Here is a 26,302-nt window from a genome sequence, read left to right on the forward strand (position 1 = left end):
AGTGACACCGGTGGGGGGCGCTAGAGAGGAGGGTGAGCTCACGCGGGGGATGGCGGGACTTGTAGTCTTCAGGGCGGGGAGGAGCCGGTGGCTGCTTGGCACTGGAGCTCAGGGTGGAGCCGGCTGCCTGCAGGGTGGAGACCGGCCTAGCCAGCTAACCGCATCTGGGTTCCTGGAGCCCCAAGGGAAGGCGAGTGGCAGTGTGCCGCGTTACAGCATAGAGCTGTGTGTGCAGAACTGAGAAAGGAATGCATGCTCGCGTAAGACCGCGTGGACCAGTCCTGAGCCTTCAAGCTAGCTGGGAGGAAACCCAGTACACACCATTAGTGGCCTCGTTCTCTCGGGGGATGTTCCTTGGGGAAGGACAACGAAAGCCGTAATAGGGAGTGTTTTCTGGAAGATACTAGGTGAAACTAAAGGAAAAGCTTTGCCGCGTTCTCGCCATAAGCTCAACTCCCAAACACACCAGGACTGCTCTTTCCTCCCACCCCCAAGCACAACTGGGTCTTCTCTCCATCCATCAACGCAGAGAAGTACCAATCCTTCCACACCATGGATCAGGATTGTTTCTTCTTATCCCCTCAGTACAGGATCAGGACTACTCTGCCTCTGCACCCACTCCCAAACCTCCCAACACAGGCCAATACCCCTTCTGCTTCTGCTTCTCACTCTCTAAACCAATCAAATCAAAGCCCATCCTGGAAATAGCTGCAATAGTAATACCAGCAAACATCAGCTATACCTAAAGTCTGAGCTGGAGATTCCACCTGTCTGGAAGTCATTCCACAAAGTGGTGCCCACATCTAATTCCACCTGGTTATTAAGTGCTTATTTTTTATAACGTCTATAACTCCACCCCACTGACCACCCCCCAGCAGGGATGGTCGAAGACATGAAAGCTGAGGGAGAAAGAAGAGCAAAATTGACTAATCAATTAATTATAATATTGGGCATTGAACTCAAGGCTACTTCTAAGCAAGCATCTACCATTTGAACCACGCATATTTACATATTCCAGACCTGGGGCTTGAACTCAGCACCCTGTGTGCTGTCCTTGAGGGTTGTTTTTTTTTTTTTCTTGAGCCTCCACTTCCGATTTCTTAGACGTTTATTGAAGAGAAGAGTCTTTTCTGCCTGGGATGGCTTTGAACTACAGTCCTTAGATTTCAGCCTTCTGAGTAGCTAGGATTACAGGTGTGAGTCACCAGCCTGGCTCCTTTTGCTTTTTTATTTTATTTTTCAGATAGGGTCTCATGCTTTTGCCCGGGGAAACTCCTGAGTAACAGATTAAAAACATTTCAAGAATGCACACAGGGACCTGGAGTTTGGCCTAGTGGTAGAGTGCTTGCCTAGCATGCACAAAGACCCGGGTTCGATTCCTCAGTACCACATACATAGAAAAAAGCTGGAAGTGGTACTGAGGCTCAAGTGGTAGAGCTCTAGCCTTGAGAAAACCCAAGGACAGGGCTCAGACCCTGAGCTCAAGCTCAGGACTGGCAAAAAAAAAAAAAAAAAGAATGCACACAACTTCATGGCAGGTACCTTAGCACCACTGGAGCTTAAACTCAGGGTCTAGGCACTAGTCCCTTAGCTTTTTCATTCAAAGTTGGCACTCTACCACTTGAACCACAGCTCCACTTTCAGCTTTTTGGTGGCTAATTGGAGATAAGACTCTCCTGAACATTCATACATGCTTTGAACCATGATCCTCAGATCCCAGCCTCCTAAGTAGCTGAGACTATAGATGTGAGGCACCAGTACCCAACTACTACTAGGTTCTTGACTTGTGAGCTGTGTTCCCCTACAATCTCATACCTAGCCCTGCAACATCTCCTTATTCCAAAGGGGTTGGAAGTTCCCTGGACCCACCTTTCCAAGCCTGGAGGTGGGCTTGAGCCAGGACTGTCCCTCCTACATATTATATGTGTATCTGTGACTATAACTAGGTGGTGGAGAGGAGAGAGGGTTTAACAGGACCTTAGGGACTTATTAACGTTTCTCCTTCAATCCCAGGGTCCCCTGGTGGCGTGAATACGGTGCCAAGCGAATTGGTTGGCGCCTTTACTCTTCCTAGAGACAGCAACAGGTCCCTGGGGTGTGGTGGAGAGTGACTGCTAGATTGGCTCCTATAAAGCCTTGGGACTCTCAGTCAAACCTCCAGAAACAGATAGAGCCAACAATTACAAAAATATGAGTTTATTTCCTATCCAAACAGGAGCTCAGGGTGTTAGGTAGAAAAGGAGAGAAGGAGTCCAGGGTGGGTTCCCACAAAGTCCAGGCCCTGAGTGAGACATTATACTGGAGGATAACAGGCTTGGCTGAGGTCTGGGGGCAGGAGAAGGATCAGGAGTGATGCTGGGAGTGTTTTGAGTTGCTGGCAGCAGAAGAGAACACCTTGAGTAACATTCTGTGGAGAGACATAAACAGAAACATTGACAAACCCAAGGCCAAGGGGCAAATAGATTATTTGGCCTCTACAACATCTACTGGACTTAGGGACTGTGGTGCCTTTTCTAAGACAGGGATTGCAAATTTAGATACAGGGACTAGATATTGGATTCAAATGAGAAAAGCTGACCGGTCATTAAGAGATGATCTAAACATGGACTGTAGCTAGAGACAGTTTGCTCACACCTGTAATCCTAGCTACTCAAGAGACTGAGACCTAGAGAACTACAGGTTAAAGCCACCCTCAGCATAAGTCTGAGAGACTCCATCTTCAATTGACCAACAAAATACTGGACTAGAGATGTTGTTCAAGTAGTAGAGCACAAGCCTGGAACAAGAGAGCTAAGTGAAAGCATGAGGCTATGAGTTCAAATCCCAGGGTTGTAGATCACATCAAAAGAACACTGGGCACCTAACACTAGGTTTTGGCTCAGGGTGGGTGGCCAGACTTTTTTGTTGGTCATAGGATTTGAACTCATGGCCTGGACACTGGGCTGAGCTCCTTCTGATCAAGGTAGCCCTCTACCACTTTGAGCAATATCGACACTTCTGATTTTCTGGTGGTTAGTTAGAGAAAGGAGACACATGGTTTTTCCTGCCCAGGGGGTCTTTGAACCATGATCCTCAGCTCTCAGTTTCTTGAGTAGCTAGGATTACAGGTATGAGCCACCAGCACCTAGCCATTTTTTTTTAAAGAGAAATCGAAATACTAAAGTTATGTGTATGTGTATGTGCGTGCGCGCGCACACACACACACACACACACACACACACACACACACACATACACACAACAGTTCTGGAACTTGAATTCAGGTTCTGGGCACTGTCCCTGAGCTTTTTTGGTGAAAGCTGGTGCTCTATCACTTGTCAACTTCCAACTTTTTGTTGGGTGATTGAAGGTAAGAGTCTCATGGACTTTCCTGCTTGGATGGGCTTACAACCACAATCTTTGGAGCTCAGCCTTGTATATAGCTAGGATTATAAGTGTGAACCACTGGCACCCAGCCAGGATACTAGATTTTATGTGAGCTGTCTTGCTGTTGGCACCTAATTCATATTTTGAAAATAATGCTCTGGGGCTCTCAGTTCATGTCCTGTATATGCTGCAGGTTGAAGTATGCTCTTTCAGCCTAGGCCAATGATAGGCAGCCTAAGATATCTTTGGTTGCTCAAATGCCAATCAGAACCTCAGATCTCCCCATCTCAGTGTGACATTGCGCTCAGTGTCTCTGGTAGAGATCTCTGGAGCTGAGACAACAGACCTCACAATGTTGCCATCTATGCCTCTTACTGTAGATCTAGCCTCAGCCTTCATTTCTCAGGCTGGATCTATGGGCCATTTTCCATCTTCTCTGCTTCCCAGTCTCTACCTGTCTCCAGGTCCTGGGGAGGAAGTAGGACATCTCGCCTGCCCAGCCCAACAGGCACTGCGATCCGTCTCACGCCTGCTGGATTCCACGGCTTCAGATGGCTCCCTTCACAGAGGGATGATGGGAGGTTTGGAAAATGGAACAGGGTCAGAGGTGGCCACTCTTTGTTAAAATGTCCAGAGAATGCAGAACCAACCAGACCAGCTGGTGGCTGCTGACCTCAAGGCAGGAGGCCAAGGGGCCCAACTCCTCCCAGAATGGTAGGCAGCAATGCCCACCCCAGACAGGCCTGGGCCCAGAGCCAGTGTCAGTGGAACGTGCCTGACCTGGATTGGAAGCTGTGTCTTATGAGACTTGGGGTTGGGGGTGAAGCCTCTGGCACTGGGGAAGGTCCAGGAGGGTCAGGCTCTGAGGGGCAGGGGGCTAGCATGGAAGATCTCAGGTCCAGAGGGGTGGCCCCTATCTCCACTGTCCCCACACTGGCCGAGCAGTGGACTTCAGCAAGTGTAGTATCCTGGGGGCCAGGTGGAGGTCTGGACACACAAGCAGAGATGAATTGTGTCCCCTGCTGAGCACAAGGAGGGCCAGAGGGCCAAGCTAAGACTGTTGGGTGGCCTGGGCCTGGGGAACACAGCCTGGACTGCAGGAGACCCATCACATGCCGTAACTCTTGGCTCAACTGAGATACTTCCTGGTTGAGTCTGGAGATCTGTTGAAAACACATTAAATGACTTCATGAGTACCATAAGTACTGGTGTACTCCCTCCTCTATAGTTCATAAACCTCTTCCACCACGATTTACTAATTGTTACCTGGAAAGAAGGCTGGAAAGGGATGCTGTCTAGAGATAAATGCCCCAATCCCTTTCAAAAAAGAATTGGAGTATAGTTTTGTTTTTTAATTGATGGGGAGGTGGTTTTAGTACTAAAATTGTTTTTTTTTGTTTTTACTGATCATTTATTAACATTTTGAATTTTGTTCTTAAATATATCTTGGTAGTTAATGCATAAGAATGAGTTTGGATAGGTGTAAAAGTACCTTCAGAAAGAACTAGAAGAATATTAAAAAGTTATAACATTTCATTTGCTTGAATTAGAACCAGTTCTACATAAAAGTTAACCTATTTAGAATGACACTGAGTTTAGTAAGCAATAAGGATGTCTAATTTTTGTTTCTTGCAATTTTGCCTCATTTTAAAATGCATTTCAATAATACGGAAAGATAATTTTACTTTATAATCTTTGATCAGTCACTTGACTTTTCTTACATAATATAAAGTTTTGAGGAACTTTAAAATTGAAAAAGGCATATGAATCCCAGGGTTTTCTTTTCTTCAGTAATACCCCTAAGGCAGCCTTTAAATGTATTTGTGAATATATATATATATATATATTTTTTTTTTTTTTTGCCAGTCCTGGGCCTTGAACTCCGGGCCTGAGCACTGTCCTTGGACTTTCTCAAGGCTAGCACTCTACCACTTGAGTCTCAGCACCACTTCTGGCTTTTTTCTATGTATGTGGTACTGAGGAATTGAACCCGGGTCTTCGTGCATGCCAGGCGAGCACTCTACCACTAGGCCAAACTCCCGGCCCCATATATTTTTTTTTATGCATACTTGATGCATTTTCATCCTGAGAAAAGTGTTCTCTACAGAAATTACCCGAGTATAAAAAGAAGATTGGCTTCAAATGGCTACTGTGATGGGTGCAGTGTCTTAGGGAGATGCAGCTTGGCCTTGAGGTAAATTGAATACTTTACAAACTGTGGTATAGAGTTTGCTTTTTATGACATTGTGAAAGGGAACATGATTGCTGTAACTGTCTATTCATTATGATCTTCTTAATAAAATAAATAAATGTACGTTAATGAATATAAAAAAAAAAGAATTGGAGGCAGCAATTTCCCCATGTTATAGTTTGTTTTGTTTTGTCAGTTATAGGGCTTGAACTTAAGGCCTTAGACACTGTCCCTGAGTGCTTCTGTTCAAGGCCAACACTCTACCACTTTGAGCCACAGTACTACTTCTGGTTTTCAGGTGACTAATTGGAGATAAGAGTCTCATGGCCCTTTTTGCCCAGGCTGGCTTCGAACCACTATCCTTAGATCCAGTCTCATGAGTAGCTAGGAGTAGTTAGGATTGTAGAAATGAGACACCATTGCCAAGCTCTTCACCTCCTTTTTACAAGAAAACCTATTGGTAGTCTGTATGGCCAGAGAAAGGACATCCAGTGAGACATACTCTCCCATTAGCGCAAATGTCTACCTCCATGGTTTACAGACTTCAGTGAGTACAGAATTGAGAAACTTGTCAAAATGCAAGTGTCTAGGTCCTCACCACAGGTACTCCTAATTGAGCAATGCCTCCGAATCTACATTTTAACAGGTGGTTATGAAAAGACTGGAATTTGAGAAAACCAGTGGACTAGAACTGAGGGCTACTTAAGAAAGTTTTGCCTTTAACCTTGTAGAACACAGGCTGGCCCTGCCCTCATCCCCAGGTCCCTCCTTGGCCAGGTACCACCCCTATGGGGTGTGACCTGTTTATAAGAACTGAGGAAAGGAGACTCCTAGGGGCTGGGCTGGTAGCTGAATGTTGAGAGTGCTGAGTTCTCTTGGGGGCAGAGATAGAGACAATGCCTTAGCATACAGGATCGGGGCTATTCCTAACCAACATTCAGCCATCTGGTCTCAGGTTCCCCAAGTGTAAAATTGTCTCTGCCTCCCAATTCTATGGTCTCAACACACACACACACACACACACACACACACACACACACACACACACACCTGCATGCATTTCCCATAGTTGGGTGTAAGGGAAGGAAGTGAGCAGCAGACCTGGTAAGACATCCCAGGCTAAGAAAATCCTATCTCCTATTATATATATATATATATATATATATATATATATATATATATATATATATATATAAATGGGAGGATGGGGATGTGGAGAAGGGCTTCTCTTTCCAGACTGTAAACCTTGAGCTGGTTTGGAAGGAAGGAAGAGAAAGGTGCAAACTGACTGAAACTAAGCACCCAACATGAATTTATCTGACCCCAAGACAATATTCTCCAGGACTGGAGGGTAGGAGGCAGTCCCAACGCACCTCCTGGTTCAACCTGCAGACCTTTTCCTTTACTTCCTCAGCAGCCTCTGTGGCCAGGTCCTGGCTGAGTCTGGTACCTGCAAGCACAAGGGAGTGAGGTGATGCTGATGAATTCATGATAAATGAGACTATAGCTCAGGCTGGACTCCCCTGTTGCTAGGCAGGCAGAGAGCAAGGAAGAGAAATCTGTAGGATCAAGGAGATGGGAAACTCAAACTCTTCAGGCTGGCTTTTGAAATCTGATTTTTTATACCTCCATGCCCCTAGCTCCAGTCACAGAGCTTTTCTTTGGCCTGTGAACACAGTGTCCCCTGGCTCTGCATGCCTTTATGTCTTTCAACAGTTGTCTTGCTGACCAAAGGCCACTCACCCTTGAAGAAGCATCCTGTCTCGGGCTCCTACCACTGAGTTCTAGTCCTGGCTCAGTAGTGATAGTTAGCACATGGCTCTAGAATGATCTGTGTACACAGGTGTTTTCCCTGGACTAGAAAGGCAATTCTAATTTTAGGTGTTTGGTTTGGTTTGGTTTTTGTGGGCACTGGAACTTGAATTTAGGAGTTGATGCTCACACTTGGTTTTTCACTGAGGGCTAGTGCTCTACCATTTGAGACACACTTCCACTTTGGGATTTTGCTGGTTAATTGAAAATAAGAGTCTCAGGCTTCAGACTGAGATCCTCAGATCTCAGCCTCCTGAATAGCTAGGATTACCAGCATAAGCCACTAACGCAGAATGAGGTGAAAGACTTAAGAATGTGGCCCCTATTCGGTTTAACTGTGTGATGCGTTTCCTGGCACTGAACCTAACACTGGGGAGACCTCAACTGCATGTGGGATGGATGGATGATGAATGATGGTTGAATGGATGGGTGGATGGGTGAATGACAATGAGTTAAAGTCCATGGCTGGCCTTTACCTGTTGGGGGGGCTTGTGATCGAGGCCGTAGAGGCTCTGGTCTCCTGCTGAACCGGAATGTAGGAGCCTCAGCTGTGCTGCCAGCGTCCTCAATGCCATCCACTATCCTGGGGATGGGGCAGTGCTCGTCAGCTCCATGGGGAGAGCATATGGGAAATGCCAGGACACAGCAGACAGAGGTGAATGGGGACAGCCAAGCCAGAGGACTGAGGAACAGCAGAGGTCAAAGCGGGATGGGGTTGCAAGCTGTAGGTAGAAAGGGAAGGTAGGCAAATGGGACAGACCACTAGCTGGAATGCTGGGGATAGAGCCCAAAGAAGGTTCTGGAAACCAGTGGTGATAGGGGGAAAGCAGAGGAGGCAGGCATCTCACCGGGGACTGAGATCCAGAGGTCCGAAGGTGCCCAGTGGGGGAATGAGAAGCTGGGGAGGCTTCCAGGCAGCAGAGCTCCTGGGGGCCCTGTGAGCAGAGGAGCTCTGGCTCTGGCCAGCAGCAGGCGTAGGGGAAGGGGATGGGGACAAAGAAGGAGAAGAGACAAGGGCTGAGAATGGGGGAAGCTCCTCGCCTAGAAGGCTGACCAGGGAGCCTCGAGGCCGTGCCGGGCTGAGATTGGGTAGCAGGAGGGGTCTTCGGGGCCTGGAACTACCCCCAGGCTCTGTGCCACCCTCGGCTTCTGTGATGGATGGCAGAGTCTTGTCTGAGGAGGAGCCAAGACTGTCTGATCGGGGCTGTGGAGAGAGAGGGAAGCAGACATGACAGGATGCTGAATATCAGAACCCTTCACAGGTCCACAGCCTTTACTACCACATACTCATCCCCATCCCCTGTCTCTTCTTTCTGGAGCAGAGAGGCCAAAGAAAAAGCCCCACTCCGAAACTCTCCCCAGAACAACCTCACCCCCACCTAGGAAGGGGGGGGGCGTTACCTGAGAGAGCCGAGGGGATCTTGAGAAGCGACTGAGGCCCTGAGGAGACAGAGGAAGGTTCAAGCTGATTTACTCTGCCCATCTCCCCTGGCACAGCGCCTCCTAGTCCAAGCCAGCAGTGGTAAGAGATTGAAAACATGGGATCTTTTTATGAAATAGAGCCATTTTGCCATTCGAAGTGACAAAACAAGATTCAAAAGTACCAAAAGAAAGGCCTAGGGTATAATATACAGACCTGGCCCAGCCTGAAAATAAAATGGGCCAGGAAACAATGGAGATGCGGCAGCTCTGATGGTGATACTGGTCCAGAGGGATGCCTGAAGGAGCAGCGCAAGAGTGTGCAGCTCCCAAAGTGAGGGTCCTCTGAAGGAGTCTAGGGTAGGGCTAGGGATACGATACTAGAAAATGAACAAACAGGGGCCAGGAGTTTGGCCTAGTGGTTAAAGTGCTTGCCTAGCATGCATGAAGACCCAGGTTCGATTCCTTGGTACCACATACATAGAAAAAAGCCGGAAGTGGTGCTGAGGCTCAAGTGGTAGAGCTCTGGCCTTGAGAAAGTCCAAGGACAGTGCTCAGGCCCTGAGCTCAAGCCCAGGACTGGCAAAAAAAAAAAAGAAAGAAAGAAAATGAACAAACAAACAAACCCCATGGACAATGCAGGTGCTGGTATCCCACACCTGTCATCCTAGCTATTCAGGAAGCTGAGATCTGAGGATTGCTGTTCAAAACCAGCCTGGGCAGAAAATTTTGTGAGACTCTTCTCTCCAATTAAGTGGAGCTATGGCTCAAGTGATAGAATGCCAGCCTTGAGGAAAGCAAAAACAAAAACAAAAACTAAGGAAGCCAAGCGTATTCTGGAGGCTGATATATGAGGACTTCAGTTCAAAGACAGCTCAGGCCAGAAAAATCACTGTAAGACTCTTATCTCCAAGTCAGCCCTCAAAAACCAGAATTTTTGCTGTGACTCCAAGTAGTAGAGTGCTAGCCTTAAAAAAAAAGAGCTCGGGGACAGTGCCTAGGCCCTGAGTTCTAGCCCCACACTGACAAAAAATAAGAAAGTAGCTAAGAGACAGCATCCAGGCCCTGAATTCAAGCCCCAGGACCAGTACAAAAAGAAAAGGAGGGGCCGGGAGTTTGGCCTAGTGGTTAAAGTGCTTGCCTAGCATGCACAAAGACCCAGGTTCGATTCTTTGGTACCACATACATAGAAAAAAAAGCCGGAAGTGGTGCTGAGGCTCAAGTGGTAGAGCTCTAACCTTGAGAAAGTCCAAGGACAGTGCTCAGGCCCTGAGCTCAAGCCCAGGACTGGCAAAAAAAAAAAAAGAAAGAAAAGGAGGGAGGGACGGAGGGAAGAAGGAAGGAAAAGTCCTTGGGCAGTGCAGTAGACGTTATTGAGAGGTGGTCCAGGGGCTGGGCAAGGCTACTGGACAATAGCACTGGAAGATGTCGGGCCCATTAGGAATCATGGAAGAGGATGGCTGGGGTTACTGCTTTCAGGTGGATGGATATGGAGAATGCTCTCTAGGGCTAGGGAAGATCAGCACTGAAAGAAGGGCACTGGGAGGCAGTGAAGACCATAGGAAGTCTACATACATTGGCATCCGAGCCCTGGTGCAGATTGAAGGTGAGATCCCTGGGCAGGCCAGCCCGAAAAGCAGCCCCATATTCAGGATACAACCGAAGGACCTCAGCCAGCCCTCGGCTGCTCAGCTGTTGAAGGCCACAGTAGGTCAGTGCTTTCACGTCTGCGCTGGTCTTCAGCACGAAGCTGGGATCCGAACTTAATCCAGGCTCCTGGCCTGGTTCAGGGATGTCTGCCCCAATCAGGTCTCCCTTCCCTGTGGGCAAAGAATGGGGGACAGTGAGCTGATATACTGGGACCAATTGAATCTCAGTGAATGGATTTGGTGAATAGTCAGTGTGTTGGAAGGATGGCTGATGTGGATCAAGCTGTTAATAAGAGAATTGAGGAATTTGGACATGTAAGTGGAGAATGCATGGTGAAACTGGGAAAGTGGTCAGTAGAACTGGATGAATGATCAATCAATTGAATAATCAGTAAAGAAAGGTCAGAGGAAGCTTGGCGTGGTACCTCCTGCTTGTAATCCCAGCTACTTTGAGAAGCAAAGATAAGAGAGTCCAGAGTAAGACCTTATCTCAAAAACAAAATACAAACTGGGCACTAGTGGCTCCTGACTATAATCCTAGCTATTCAGGAGGCGGAGATCTAAGACGATTGTGGTTTGAAACCACTCTGGACAAGAAAGCCTGTGAGACTTTTAGCTTCAATTAACTACTAAAAAGCCAGACGTGGAGGTGTAGGTCACGTGATAGAGCACTAGCCTTGAGTAAAATGCTAATTGTCAGTGCCCAGTGCCTCAGACTCTGAGTTTAAGCCTCAATACTTGCACAAAAAGTGTGTGTGTGTGTGTGTGTGTGTGTGTGTGTGTGTGTGTGGTGTGTGTGTGTGTGTGTGTGGTGTGTGTGTGTTGTCTCAGTGACGGAATGCTTGTCTAGCATATGTAAAGCCTTAGGTTCAGTCCCCAGTACTACAAAACTAAACAAAGGAAAGAAGGAAGGCAGACCAGCCCACCACAGGGGCAAATTAAAGGGTAAAGGTCAAAAGGGTTTGGGCCTTTGGGAAAGGGTCAATGAAGTTGGGAGTTGATAAAGGATCAGATGACTCGGGGAACAGACGTTAGTAAAAGGACTGTTGGGCTGAGGGAGGGCCAAGGGGTTAGGGATGAATGAGTCACAGAAAATGGTCAAAGGGTGAAGGGGAAAGGGACAATGCCTTGGGGTCCACAAGGGATGTCCCCTTCTCCAGACACCTGGCTAGTCCCAAGTCTCTGAGCAGTGGTCCTGTTGGGGTTCTCACCCAAGATCGCCAGCACCATATTGTCTCGAAGCACCTCAAGGGAGCCGGAGCAGACGTAGTAGTGTGCTTGCAGTGCATCCCCACGGCGCAACAGATACTCGCCAGGAGCACAAAAGGAGGTCTTGATGTGCAGGGAAAGGGCCCGCAGGCAGCCCCTGCTCGCTGCTCCAAACAGCGGCAGCTGCAGGATCTCCCGATTCAGGTGCATAGCAATGTCAGCTCTCAGCTCGTCTGGGAAGTCACGCAGTAACTGCATAAGGGGCATAGGTCATTCTGGCCATCCCCCTGCAACTACTACTTAAACCAGCTCCAAGGCAAAGCAAGGGCACCTGCTTGACCTTGGCTTTGAAGTCACCTATTCCAGACCTTCATTCCAGACTTTTGTGGGTCTAAACCTCAATTTTTCTAAGTTGAACTCCCAAACTAAAGTTGAACAGAGACAAACAAGATCTCCCATTTGTCCACTGCACCTGGCCACAAATACTAGTCAGTCTTAACATGTTCTGGCCACTCACCCTCATCTAGTCAAAAGCCATCACTGAGCTGGGCTCACATCTGTAATCCTAGCTACTCAGGAGGCTACGATCTGAGGATCGTGGTTTGAAACCAACCCAGGCAGAAAAGTCTGTGAGACTCTTATCTCCAATAGACTACCAGAAAAGCCTTGAGGAAAAAACATGCTCCTAACTTCTCTCTAGGCTTCCATATCCCCATTGTAAAATATGGAGTTATGGTAGTTCTTGAATATAACCAATAACCTCCTAGGATCAAAATTTCATGTTTTTATATATTCTGGAGCCCCTTAGATACCCAAGTTTGTTGACCTCTCCCCCATCCCGCTGGCCCCTGTAAAGGTCTCCTTCTGGCTGCTCTTTCTTGCCTCTCCTCACTCAGGCTTCTTTCTCATCTCACCCCCTCAGCTTACTTCTCATTTTCCATTCTCTCCTCCACTGTGGCAACCAGTCCCTGACTTTTCCACTGCCAGTGGGGTCCTAAGCCCTAATGCTGGTACTAGATTTGTATTTCCAATGACTTTACCGTGCACACCTCCACTGGGGTCTCCCACATCACCACACCCCCCTCGTGGTCCAGCCCTGATACTCATCTTCCGCCCTTAGCCCAGAATCCCCACATGATGCTACTTTGCCCCTGGGTCCAAATCAGATACCTGGGAGTCCCTGTGAGCCACTGTGCTGCAACCACCTAGAAATCACCTTGCCCTGTGGATTCTTCCCTAAAGAAATTCTTTCCTAGTCCAATCCTTCATTCATCCCCAGACTAAAGATCTAGCAGGATAAAAATCTATATTGAGGGTTGTCCATGCTCTAGCCCCAACTCTGATACTCCCTCCCCACCCCCTCCCTGGCCTTCACACATCCTTTCCTCCAGGCTCCTTTCAGTTCCCTGAATTCACTTACTCTGCTCTTTTAGCAGCACTTCTGGACTTGGGTTCCTATTGCCTTTTTTTCCCCCCTGGAATGGCCTTCCTGTAGCACGGTCATTTCCATCTTGTCCTTCAGGGCGTCTTCCCTGACACCTTTCTCCACTTCCCTCGGCCCAGACACAACACGGGCCCTGCTGCACTACCATCCCTCCTGCACAGTCCTGTTCCCTGTGTGATTCTGTCTCCCTCTCAGTATTCTGGAGTCTCTCTGAGAGCAGGGGCTAACTGTAACCATTTCCAAGCTCGTTACATCCTTCTCCCACAGAAGCTATCCTGGGCTAGGTGCCCTGGACCTGGTGATGGGATGGAGAATGGCATTAGGTTCAGAGTCCAGACCCCCTGATACATCCCCATTCCAGCTGCCATGCTCTCAGCACTCTTAAGTAGTTCGGATTGCAGATGCGAGCCACCCGCAGCTCCAAGTCCTGGGGGAGCTGGGTTTGCCCCTGTGAACAGCCCTGTGAGCCTGGGGCTCCGCACTACCTCGTTGGCGTCGAGGCCGCTGTTGACGGCCCAGGTGGTCTGGAAGTACTCGAGCATGCGCTGTTTGAGCGGCCGGGGCAGGCGGTGCAGGCGGATGAAGTCCTTGAGGTCCTTCATGCGGCGGTGGTAGAGGGAGCGGCGGGAGTACATGCGCTGGATGATGGCCGTCACGTTCCCGAACACCACGGCGTGCATCAGCGCTGCGCAGGGGCGGTGGGCCGCGGTGAGGGGCGGCCACCCTCTCGGTCACCTGCCCCTGCCCTACACCCACTCAGCCTGCATGGATGCTGGGGGCGGGAGGGCGGGGTAGGAGAGAGAGAGAGAGAGCCAGCAGAGCCCTGGGTGCCAGGTGGGCAGGAAAGAGGGGACGATGCCCAGAGGGCTGCTCCGTGAGCGCACAGTAGGTCTCTCGGGTGCGGGCGCACGCGCGCGCGCGCACACACACACACTAGGGCACCCCCCCCCCCGGGGTGTGGCGAGCCTGGCCTCACCGCCGATGAGCATGGAGCAGATGGAGAAGATCTTCTCCGCGTCCGTGTTGGCGCACACGTTGCCGAAGCCCACGCTGGTGAGGCTGCTGAGCGTGAAGTAGAGCGCGGCGATGTAGGCACTGCGCCGGGACGGGCCGCCCGCCGAGCCATTGACATAGGGCGCCTCCAGACGCTTGCCCAGCTCGTGCAGCCAGCCTGGGGAGCAGGGGGAGCAGGGTGAAGGAGGGAGGGAGGGAGGGAGCCCCGGCTGTGCCAGCCACAGAGAACAGACCTTCCCTCAGCTGCTGGCTGGGGCTTTGACCTTGGGCAAGTATTTACCAAGGGGCGGGAACGGCTTGTGCAGGGTTGGCCCAGGAAAGGCACAGAGCAGCTCTCGCCTGGGCCTGGCTTCCATGACCTGGTAACAATTGCTGTTCAAGGCTACCCCCTACACCGCTAACTGGGCAGAAATCCCCTCCAAGTGCTGCATGCAGCGGGCTGGCATCTGACCCAGCCACAGGCCTTCCCCACCTGGGGAGAATTTTCAGTGCCCCAAAGGAAAGAGAAATGAAAGCAATGATTACAGGTGCAAGCGTCCAGAGTCAAAGTCTCAGCATTGTAACAGGTTAGGGAAAGCCACCAGTTGACATTGTGTGGGGGGAGGGGGTTTGAGTAGCTTGGCACAGGTGGCTCACACCTGTAACCTAAGCTGCTCAGGACGTTGAGATCTGAGGATCAGGGTTCCAAGCCAGCCTGTGCAGCAAACTCCATGAGACTCTCATCTCTAATCAGCCAGCAAAAAAGCAGAACTGTGGCTCAAGCTGGTAGGGCACCAGCTTTGAGTGAAAAAACTGAGATGGTGTTCACACCTTGGATTCAAGCCAGCACACACACACACACACACACACACACACACACACACACACACACACACACACACACATGGGGCAGGGGAGATAAGGGAGAGGCAGGAGGGGGTATCCCAGGAAGGATCCCACAGTGAGAAAGAGGTACATCTGAGAATCCACATGTTACTCAGCCAAGGGGGATTGGGGAAAGAGAAGCGGGTTGGGGTTTGGTATAGAGAAGGTACAAAGTAGACAATTTTGAGGGCAGGGCAGAACCCCTGAAAGAGTCCAGGTCAGGTCTGCGTTGATTCTTGAGGGACCAAGAATGAAGGCTATGATGAGGAGTTGGCTGGGGTGAAGATGAGAAGGAGACAAGGAGATCAGTAGAGGTCAAAGCAAGAACTGGGTTGAGAGGGAGGTGGGATGGACTGGGAAGGGGCCAGAGGGCATAAGGAGATGTCAGACTTGAGAGGTGCTGGGCCAGCTTCTGGGATCAGGAACAATGCCCAGAATCTGACCTGCCTTCCAAGGAGACACTGAGGGACTGGCCCTGTTCTGATGAGTAGTTCCATTAAATATGGATAAGGAGAGACTGATAGGGGCATACCGGATCCTGCGCTAGGCTATGAGGGTCTCCTCCCCCCATGGCAAAGCCTGACACACAAGGCACACAGGTCACGCTGTGAGACACCTGGAGGGATGTGGGATAGGGAAGGAATGAGTCCTGAATAGGTGGAGAGGTAGAATTGAAAGGCTGGGCTGGTGGCTCACCAATGTCCCAGAGCAGCGGGTCATTGGCCTCCATCTCCCGGCGCCCGATGACATACCAGATGCAGGCCATCCAGTGGGCAAGGAGTGCAAAGCCAGACATGAGCAGCATGAGCACCACAGCGCTGCACTGCGAGTACCGCTCCAGCTTCTGCAGCAGCCGCAGCAACCGCAGCAGCCGCACGGTCTTTAGCAGTTGCACCAGGGAAGTCTGCAAGAGGATGGGGAGCAGGGGAGAAGATGTCAGCAGGCACACCTCCTCAGAGCCCTCACCTGATCCTGGTCCCTTCCCAGAGCCTTCCTACCAAACACCTTGGTACCTTGGTACTAGGGGAAGCTGCTCAAGGAAAACCATTCCTGACCTGGGGAAGTATCCTGAAGATGCTTTATTCATCGATTGATTAGGTTTGAACTCAGGGCTTCAAGCTCACCAAGCAGACTTTTTACCACTTGAGTCACCCCTCTAGTTCTTTTGGCTTTAGTTATTTTTCGGATAGGATCTCCTGTTTTTGCTTCAGCCAGCCTGAACCACATCCCATTTATTCCTCCCTTGTGCAGGATAATAAGAGTATGCCATCATATCCACATTTTTTTTTGCCTGTCCTGAGGTTTGAACTCAGGGCCTGGGCACTGTCCTTGAGCTTTCTCAAGACTAGTACTCTACCACTTGAGCCACAGCACCACCACTTCTGGCTTTTTCTGGGCATGTGGTACCAAGGAATCAAACCCAGGACATCGAGCATCTAAGCAAGCACTCTATCAGTAGGCTGCACTCTATTACTAGGCCACAGTCCCAGCAAATACCCAGATTTATTGCTGGAGATGGGGTCTGGCGACTTTTTGCCTGGGCTGGTCTTGAACCTCGATCCTCTCAATCTTCACCTTCTTGGTAGCTAGAATCTTCCCAATTCTACCACCATGCTCAGCCTGTAGGTGTGGCTCAAATAGTAGAGTACCTGCCTAGCAATAGTGGGGCCTTGAGTTGAAACTCCAGCACTGTCTAAAATCAAAACTAAATTTCAAAGGTTAAAAAAATTACTTTATGCCTTTGGTCTACTTATCATCATCCGGAATTTACTGATGAATAAGGCATAGCAAGGCTAATGACTTGCTCAAGATCACAGACCAAAATCTATTGCCTCTTAGCACTACACCATAGTGCCAGGGAAATGGTTGACCAGAGTCAGAGAATGATTGTTTGAAGGCTTTAGCTCAGAGCTCCAGAGCTCTGTGTCTTAGGCACCATCAAGCAATGATAACATGGAAAAGCGTGGAGAAGTGGGAACAGATAAGGGCTCGAGGACTGGAGGAGGTTAGAGCTTGGTGCTGGTAACCACACCTATAATCCCAGCTATTCAGGAGGCTGGAATCGGAAGATCCCAGTTTGAAACTCACTGGGGCAGAGTTCAAGATGTATCTCTAATTAAGAAAAGCAAACATGTACCAAAAATCTGGGAGTGGGGGTGCAGTCCAAGTGGTAGCTTAGCAATAAGAAGCCAAGTTAGGGCCAGGAGTATAGCCTAGTGGTAGAGTGCTTGCTTAGCATGCATGAAGCCCTGGTTCATATTACACATACGTAAAAAGCCAGAAGTGGTGCTGTGGCTTAAGTGGTAGAGTACTAGCCTTAAGAAAGCTCAAGTGCCCAGCCCTGAGTTCAAACCCCAGGACTGGCAAAAGAGAGAGACAGAGACAGAGACAGAAAAACATCCAAACCCAAGTACTCGGCACAAAAGAGAGAAAGAGAAAGAGAGAGGAGAGAGGGAGAGGGAAAGGGTAAAGGAAAGGGAGAGGGAGAAAGAGAGGGAGAGGGAGAAGGAGGAGAGAGGTTCTATGGATCAGCTACAGATAGGAAGGAGAGCAGGACCTGAGATGAGCTGGACACACCTGGACTGAGCTCATCATTGAAAATGGAGGCAGTGATGCCTGGTGAGAACCCTATAAACATTCACTAACATGACCGCAACTTTTTTCTCCCTTTTTTTTTTGGCCAATCTTGGGGCTTAAACTCTGGGCTTGGGCACTGTCCATGAGCCTCTTTGTGCTTTAGCCACAGTGCCACTCCCAGCTTTTTCTGAGTAGTTGATTAGAGATAGAGAGTCTCACAGACTCCTGCCTGGGACGGCTCTGAACTGTGTCCTCAGATCTCTGCCTCCTGACTAGCTAGGATTACAGGCAGGCATGGGCATGAGCCACTGGCGCTCAGCTTTTTTTTCCACGTTGGGGATGGAACTGTGCTATGTAAGGGTTCTACCTTACACTAAGCTCCTTTCCGTCACTGCTATTTTCATTGTGATAAACATTTCAATCCAATGTGATTAAATTCATTATGATTATCCCTCCCCCCGCCCCCAATCCTGGAGACTGGGCATAGGTTTTCTGAGAGGAAGCTAGGGCTGGAGAGTCTGATGCCCCCTCTTCTCCATGCAGGAGCCTTCAGGACGCTCTTTAGAGCCCTGGCCCACACTGCTGAATCACCTCATACAATTAGTTTCCAATTTTAGGTAAAGGAGAATCTCATTCTCCCACCTGGACCCTCTCTCTAAGGCTTACCCCTACCCCTACCCCTGGAATTCCTGACTTCAAACCTGAGTCTTTGGAACCATCTCCCAGTCATCTGCCCCTAGACCCTACAACTTTGAGGACACTCCTTTCATCCTTGGGCCAGAATGTTCCTGGTCTATTGTAACTCTATTCATATCCATTCCTCCTCTCTATTCTTTCTGTCCACTCCTCCTCCCCACCGCCCCGAGAGCATTGCTCCTCATCGTCTCTAAGCCAACCATTTGGGTGTCCTATTAGCTAGAAGGCAGGTAATATCTTTGCAAGAACACCAGACTAGTGCCCAGTGCCAGTGGCTCACTCCTGTAATCTTAACTCGCTCAGGAGGCTGAGATCTGAGGATCATGATTTGAAGCCAGCTGGAACAGGAAAGTCTGTGAGGCTCTTATTCCCAATTAACCAGCAAAGAGCCAGAAGTATCCGTGTAGAGCATTACCCTTGAGTGAAAAAAGCCCTGAGGTCAAGCCCTTGTACTAACACAAAAAAGAAGAAGGAAGAGATGAAGAGGAGGAGGAGGAGGAGGAGGAGGAAAAAGAGGAGGAGGAAAAGAAGAAATTAGAGACTTGCTCCTAATCTCCTGCCTGCTACTGCCTACTGTGTGCCTTTAGCAACTCTCTTATTCTGTTCTGAAAAGGAAGTATAAGAGGATTTTCCCTGAAGGTCTACGGGGAGGCCCCCATATGATGAGAAGGCTGAAAGTATAGTAGTGAACTGTCAAGGGCTCCCAAGGTGCCAGCTGAGGGGCTACCTGAGAGGGGGCAAGGAGCTCTCTGCAGGCTGACTCTGCCAGCGGCACAGAGGCATGCCTGTACACCTAGGGAGGAGTAGAGAGGCCCACTTGGAGTGGCCAGAGCTTCAGGATGGGCTTACACACATGCACGTGTGTAGGAGCATGCACACACGTGTGCACAGCCAGGAGAAGAGGCCCACAGCCCGTTGGCGGCTAGTTAAATCCGGCTGCGTGTAGGTGGTTTCCTGCTATAGCTGAGTGCAGCACAGAGAGCACACAGGGAAACGGCTCCCCACCGCCCATCCCAGCAGCCAACCGGGCCTGGGGACAAGGGTGGTCCTGCCTCCCACTGGACTTAACAAGACCTTCCATCTGCCAGCTGGTGACCCATCCAGGGCATCTCCAGGTAGTCCCGAGGTGAGGACATTGCTCCAAGGATTCCCTGCCAATATGTCCCAGGTTTGACTTACTACACTCCAACTCCTCTCTACAGTGTGTGTGTGTGTGTGTGTGTGTGTGCACGCCACACAGGGCCTGGGTGCAGTCCTTGAGCTCTACTACTGAACCCCAGCTCTACTTCCAGCTTTTGGGTCGTTAGTTGAAGATAAGAGTCTCAGTCTTCCTACCCAGGCTGGTTTCAAACCATAATCTTCACATCTCAGCTTCCTGAGTAGCTAGGGTTACAGGTGTAAGCCACAGGCTCTATTCTTACTTCCCCCAGGAACGCTTCCTTCCCAGGATATGCTAGCCTCTGCACAACAGAGATGCTTCTACTCCTTGGGGCTGGCCCCACTGTCCCCACACACTCATATTCCAGCCTGCGTCTTTAAGGTCATCCTAGTCCCTTGGCAATAATACTTGGGTCACATCTTTTGCTCCCATTCAGTGTTTTTACTGGAGATCTGCCTCCCTCATCAATTTAGAGGCCGAATCTCTGTCTCTTCTCCACCCTCCCCCCCGCAGTGACCATGCCCTACATACTGCTTTGCAGACAGCTAAATGCTCATCAGTTGTTTGTTAAATAAAAATGTGAAAAGTACCCCTCATCTGGCATCAGACCAATACCGCCTTGGTAGCCATAGTTAGCTTTTCATTTATCTCAGCTTCCTTCAAAAATTGTGAGCTGAGCGCTCCAAGAACACAGATTCTTCCCAGGACCTAGCCCAGGGCTGTGCCAGATAAATATCCACAGATGAGTTGACAGGAATCATTGCAAACTGGGCCTGGTCCTCTAAGGGGAGGGGATGCTGTGCAGAAGTTCCAAGGCCCAGGGGCCTGATGGGAATCACTCACCACAGTGATGTTGAAGACATAAAGCAGGTCGAAAGGCAGAGCAGCAATGAGATCCACGAAGAACCAAGTAGCCAGGTAGTGGAGGCCAATGGAACGAGGGGCAGAAACCACTTGACCAGATTGGGACACATAGGTGGTACGGAAGTTCAGGATGATATCTGAGGATACAAGAAGCTGTTACAAGGGAGTCTTGGCCTGGGAACTTGGGCTAAGGAGACAACAAGACTTGAATACTCAGAATGGCTAAGGAGGCATTGGAAAGATTGGACAGTGGCTGGTCTGGAGAAAGGAGAGGGGCACAGGCAGCAGGGGGCATGTCACATGGCCCATGGGAGTTAATCCAGAAAGAGACGGGGCTGAGTTCTGCACAACTTTAGTAAGTCCCCCCTCACAGGGTCGGTGGGGCAGAGGATCTGACCCAAAATGAAGAGCATTTCCACAGCGATGTCACTGACAAGGGTGTGTCGAGAAGTGATAGGGGTGTCGTCATCACCGGAGAAGCAGACGTTGTAGGGGACAGTGACGGCGACGTAGAAGGTGGCGAGGAGAATGAGGCCATCCCAGACGGCTTTGGGGACGCTGTAGTGGAGGAGGAGGCAGCGGGACCCCCCCACGGAGGCCACCTTGTACTCAGGCACTGATGGCTTTGGCTCAAACACGTTCTAAAGGGAGAGGGGTGGCGGTTGGGGACTTGGGGGGAAAGATGAGTTGGGGCTGGGGAAAAGGAGAGAGGCAAGGGACAGGGAAAAGGGAAAGGTGGCCACTGTTAGGGTGACCACGAGAGGAGATCGAACGTGTGGGAGAGGGGTTCAGAGGTTGGCACTTGAAGCTTCCTTCCGTCTGCCAAATCTCCCCCCCCAGGCTTTCAATTTTTGGGGTGGTGAAGGCATTCTTAAGAGTTGACCCTCATCCTACTTGAGAAGAAAATTATGACATATCAGACGCAATCCTGGCTTGAGGGGTCATTAACTTCTCCCTCAAGCTTCTCATGGGTTCTGAGCCCTAATGGTAGATGTGGAAGCTAGAACCCTCCACACTGTTTGCTGTGGTCCTCACAGATTCACTGGCCTTGTCAGGATGCTCAGAGGTGTCACACCGGGCAAGATACTGGGTCTACAATGGGGCTTTCTTCCCAGGACCATAATAGCTTATGATTTCACCCTCATGATATGACCCTAGCACTCAAAGGCTAGGTGGTATAATGGCTGCTAGAGCTCCACCCCTGTGATATCACCAGGAAATGTCAATCAGGAAGACAGGGATGGAGGAGAGATAAGGGCTACAAGATGGAGCAGAGACTAGTAATGGAGAATGTGTGGACAGAGGAGCAAGCCCACAGAGAACACCCGGCAGAGAGGGTGAAACAGGCACATAGTAGCGGAGAATTTAGGCTGGAGAACGCGGGCAGGGGCAGGGATATTTAGATGAAGATGTCAGACTCACATTACTGGTCTTCATGTTTCTCTGGCTTTGGCGAGCAAAGTGGCCAGACAGTCGGTGTAGAACAGTACGGCTCTGTTTCCTGGTGGAACGAAGTTTTGAGGTGGCTCCTCTCCTGCCAAGGGAATTTTCTGTTGGAAGGAAAGATACAGCGTTAAATGAGGAGACATCCAATGAGGCTACAAGGGAAAAGACAAAGACATCTGACATGTATTTACCATGATTACTGTCCCCGTGGACAGGTCCTGGGCCCCCACTCTGAGTGACGTCCTTAAAGGAAAAAAGGAACAGCACCACCTCCCCCATCTCATTTTTGATGGGCATCATGTCCAGAAGGCACCAAAAGGCTGAGCCTGTGAGCATGGAAAGAGAGAGAAAGAAAGGAATAGGGAGGAAGAAAGAGAAAGGAAGAGGTGAGCAGCTTCTTGTATGACTTTCTCCCTGGTCCCCTGTGGTGGTTGGTTATAGTCAAAAGACCTTGGCAAAGGTTTCCAGTGAAAGGAATCATGGGGATATTTTTGTCAACTGATTTCTTCTTTTCTAGATGGAGAAACTGAGGCCCAGAGAGTGTCAGGGATGAAGTCAGTCCCACAGCCAACTTGTGGCAGTATATAGGAGAACAAATTAGGCTTCCACTGTGCCCAGCAGACTGTGGGGAAGGCCTGGGAACCTGGGGTTCGAGCAAGGGTGCAGGGCTGGTCAGGTCCCTCACCATCTTTACGGTAGAAACAGATTTCAGCTCGGTGCTCTTGGTGGCCCTCCAGGGCTTTGTGCAGTCGCTGTAGGGCTGGCTCGCTGGTCTCGGGGCCATAGAGGAACCGGCAGCTGCATGTTTTTTGCATGACCTCAGTGCGGCCGTAGCCTGTGAGCTCACAGAAGCCGTCAGAGCAGTAAACGATGGGGAAACCTCGTGGGCCCTGTGCGTTGGCTAGGAGGAAGTTGCTGTCTGTAGGAAGAAGAGGTCAAGGTCAGCTCCAGGCTAGAGGGGAGCTAGCTTCTGAGTGGGCAGTATTCCCCTAAGTTGTAGTCAGAAGTCATAAAGTTAGAAGCTTTCCAGGCTTCTCTGTGGATCCCGATCCCCTTCAGGAATATTCAGAAATGAGCACCGGACTAGAGATAAAGCCAAGGGACAAGGAGTCAAGAGGACCGTAAGGAGGCAGAAATGACTGGAGAGTTAGAGAAACAGCCAAGAGTCCAAGCTCTCCCTACAGGCTGATGTGTGGCTGCAGAAGGTGGCAGAGCACAATGAGAATATGGATTCCAGCATCCTCCCCTGCCTCCTCTGACCTTGGCCTAGTAAAGAACCTTTCCTGTGCCTCAGCGCCCTTATCTGCAAAGTGGTGCACACTGTGCTTTCCTCCCGAGCTTGCTGTGTGCTGTCTCAGTTCACTTGGGAAGAGCAAGCCCTGGCACTTGGTAAACTCTACTCTGAGAAGGCGAGAGGATTCCCCCACCTTTGCTCAGCTCTGGAAGTGTATCTATAGACACCACCCTGTCATCCTATTATAGCGAGCAAGGTGAAGATTCTGCTGACATTGCAACCCTTTTCCTGAAATTTTCCAAAGTCACACATTTCTTTAGTGGGGGTGGGGACTGAGGGTGTGGGGGGAACCGTGCAGTGAAAAATGTCCTCATGCTTGCCTTCCAGGAAAGATCCACTCTTCAGCATTCCTTTCACTGTTTTCAGGGGACCCATCCCTACCTAGGGTTCAGTGTCAAACTGGGGAAGGACTGGGGGTGGGGGTGAGAGGTTCCAGCCACTCCCAGCTCAGCACTAGAACTTGAGCTGGCTCCCCAATAAGGTGTGTGTGGGGTGGGGGGGTCATCCAGTCTCAGTTGAGGAATGGGACCTGAGATACAACCAGCCCTGAGGTCCTAGGGCGGTCATGGGGCTAGGGGGACTGGTGGGGACACCGAAGGTACCTGGAAGAGACTGGGCCCTGGGCGCAGCCTACTTCTTCCATCCCAGGGCCGTTGCCTCGGTGATTGGCGCTATGGAAACAGGGGAGGTGTGGGGAGGAGGGGGGAGGCCGGTAGGGCCCTTGCGGCTCGGTTTCCGCCCTCAACTACGGTTCTCCCACCTTCCTGATCTCCGCCAGGATTCCCAGAAGGGTGGAGAGGGCAGGATGGGGGAGGGCTGGGGGGGGGCGGGGAGACCTCCAGGCTCCAGAGTAGGCAGAAAGAATGGACGGAGAGACCCAGAAGGAGTGACGAGGCTGTCCAAGGTGCTGAACCCGGGACCCGCGCTCGCGCGGTGAGCAAGGATTCCCTCCCCCTCAAGACTGCATGGCTCTCGCGGCACCTCACGACTCGGGGGTGCGTGACCTCAGTCCACACTAGGTCCTGTCCGAGTCCGATTTATTCGTCACTCCTTCCCCCGCCCCATCCCCAGGAAGAGGAAAGCTGGGCTCATCTAGGACTAGTTTGCCCAGAATGCGCGGCCACTTGGTCCCCCCTGCGTGTCTCCATGCCCCCCACCCCCGCCCCGTCCAGAACAACTCTGCCCCGGAGCAGGTGGCTCCCCGGGCCCCTCCTCCGTTCCGCCTGGAGTCACAGCCCCGGCCCCCTCCCCGCCCGCCCCCCACCACGCTCTGGTCCCCCCTCCCCGGCCACCGCTGCTGCTGGATTCCAAAGTCTCTTCCGCAGACCCACCACATCCCGGGGACCCCGACCAGGCCCTCGGCAGACTTGGCATCCCCCCCCCCCGCCCTCAGCCCCCTCTGGATCCCCTAGCCTCCCCCCCCCCGCCTTCCGCCCCACTCACGCGTGCCGTCAAAACGGGTGGCGATGGTGTCCAGGAAGGTGTTTTGCGGGGCCAGCAACCCCTTCATGACGGGCATGGCCCCGGGACGCGGGTTCGAGGGGCTGCGCTGCGGAGCGGTCAGCGGGGCCCGCCGGCTGGAGGGGGCGTGCTGCCCGCGGGGCCCGGGCGCCCCATGCGCCCGCCTGCCGCCTCCCCTCCCTCTTCCACCGCGCTGCCTCTCGGCTCTGAACCCCGGAGCTCCCAGCGCCACTCGGCACCGCCTCCGTCACCCCCACCTCCCCACGGGTCAGGCTCTTCCCCGAGGGTTCGGCCCGCGCCCGCCACGTGGCCCCTCACGGGGAGGGGCCGGCAGAGACACCCGCACCCCTCTCCGCAGCCCTCCTCCCTCCCGCAGGGGAGCGGCCCACGCGCGTCTCCCGGGGAGAGACTTGGGGCCACGCCCACCGGGGCGGGGCCTGGCTGGGAGACACGCCCTCCCGCCTGGGTGGCCACGCCCCCTGCCGTGCGTGGTTCCCGGGCTGCTCCGGTGGCTCCACCCCACGGGGTTCCCCGGCGGGGCCCACGCTTGGGGCTGGTGTCTGGCGCACAGTGCCGCCTGCTGGAGTTGGCATACTCGCGGGGTTCCCATGTGGTGGAGCCAGGCTGAAGTGGATTAGGATGTGAAGCTTTCATGATCTAAAAGGAAATAGACTCAGCCATTACCTGACGTAGGTACCTCGCCCCTCTGCGCATCACCTTTCTGATAACACTAAAAAATGAAATTTTATTTTTAAAAATGTGAAGTCTTAGAAGCCCAGCTTCCCCCCCCCCCCCCCGCCCCCAGCAAGCCCGAGGAAGTCTTGCCTTCTCTCTCTGTCTGCTGAAGGCACCAGCTGAACTCTGCTTCAGAGCCCACCAGGCAAGAATTTCAGGTCTGGACATGAACTGTGTAACAGCCTTTCCCAGCCTCATTTTCCTTGTCTCTAAAATGGAACTACCAATAGTTACCACGGGCTGTTATTGTGAGAATTATCTAGTCTGTCTTCCTTCCTTCCTTCCTTCCTTCCTTCCTTCCTTCCTTCCTTCCTTCCTTCCTTCCTTCCTTTTTGTCAGTTATTAGTAAATTCAAGCACTTTCTTTTGCTCAAGGCTAGCACTCCACTGTTTTGAGCCTCCAGTGCCATTTCTGGTTTCCTGGTGGCTAACTGAAGGTAAGACTCACAGACTTTCATTTCTAAATTGGCTTCAAACCATGGTGGTCAGATCTCAGCCTCATGAGCAGCGAGGATTACCTGTGTAAGCCATCAGCACCTGACTCGGGTCATTTTGTGAGTGTGTGTGTGCTGTATTGGGGTTTGAACTCAGGGTTGAGTAATATCTCTTAGGTTTTTCCCCTCAAGGATGGCACTCTCCTGAATGAACCACAGTTCCACTTCTGGCTTTTTTGGTGGTTAATTGAGGATAAGCGTCTCATGAACTTTCCTGCCCCTGCTGCTTCAAACTGTGATTCTCAGATCTCAGCTTCCTAAGTAGCAAGGATTGGACATAAAGCCACCCATGCTCAGCTTTATTATGAGAATTTAGTAGCCTAATTAATGCCTATCTTTGGCACAAAGTAAATGTTTTGGAGGAGTACTCAGATCTGAATCGGGCATGGTCTGGGCTGTTAAATTGTTAAGAAGTACAAATATTTTTGTGTCTGTACTTTTCAATGTTACATTAGTTTCCTTGGATTGCTGCTATAAAAGTACCACAAAAGTGGATGGCTTAAATTTGATGACAGAAATCTATTCTCACAGATCTGGAGGCAAGAAGTCTAACTAAGGCCAGATGGCTGTATGGGTGATTTATTCCACTTTTCTCCATTGCTTCTGGTG

General features: G+C 50.9%; 1 protein-coding gene across 1 annotated transcript; it reads right to left on the bottom strand.

Moving 5' to 3' along the window:
• Positions 1-2,209: 2,209 nt before the first annotated feature.
• On the bottom strand, positions 2,210-24,641 carry Kcnh4 (potassium voltage-gated channel subfamily H member 4). The gene is made up of 17 exons (XM_090351727.1): positions 24,448-24,641; positions 22,396-22,629; positions 21,902-22,036; positions 21,687-21,814; positions 20,662-20,905; positions 20,244-20,401; positions 15,665-15,872; positions 14,067-14,261; positions 13,576-13,775; positions 11,649-11,898; positions 10,364-10,608; positions 8,771-8,809; positions 8,218-8,573; positions 7,846-7,952; positions 6,931-7,007; positions 3,821-4,529; positions 2,210-2,407 (listed from the first exon to the last, which is right to left on the bottom strand). The coding sequence occupies exons 1-16, from the start codon at positions 24,521-24,523 to the stop codon at positions 4,128-4,130; spliced, it is 3,054 nt and encodes a 1,017-aa protein (XP_090207853.1). The 5' UTR covers positions 24,524-24,641; the 3' UTR covers positions 2,210-2,407; positions 3,821-4,127.
• Between the last annotated feature and the right edge of the window lie 1,661 nt (positions 24,642-26,302).

Source organism: Megascapheus bottae, chromosome 17 (assembly GCF_031878675.1).
Source record: "Megascapheus bottae isolate mThoBot1 chromosome 17, mThoBot2.hap1, whole genome shotgun sequence".
NCBI lineage: Eukaryota > Metazoa > Chordata > Mammalia > Rodentia > Geomyidae > Megascapheus > Megascapheus bottae.

Excerpts from the sequence above, each read along its gene's own strand:
- Kcnh4 (XM_090351727.1), bottom strand. The coding sequence starts at position 24,523 with ATGCCCGTCATGAAGGGGTTGCTGGCCCCGCAAAACACCTTCCTGGAC. Across the intron at positions 20,906-21,686 it reads GAAACATGAAGACCAGTAAT|AACGTGTTTGAGCCAAAGCC; the intron begins GTGAGTCTGACA and ends CTCTCCCTTTAG. Across the intron at positions 13,776-14,066 it reads CTGCTCCATGCTCATCGGCG|CGCTGATGCACGCCGTGGTG; the intron begins GTGAGGCCAGGC and ends GCCCCTGCGCAG.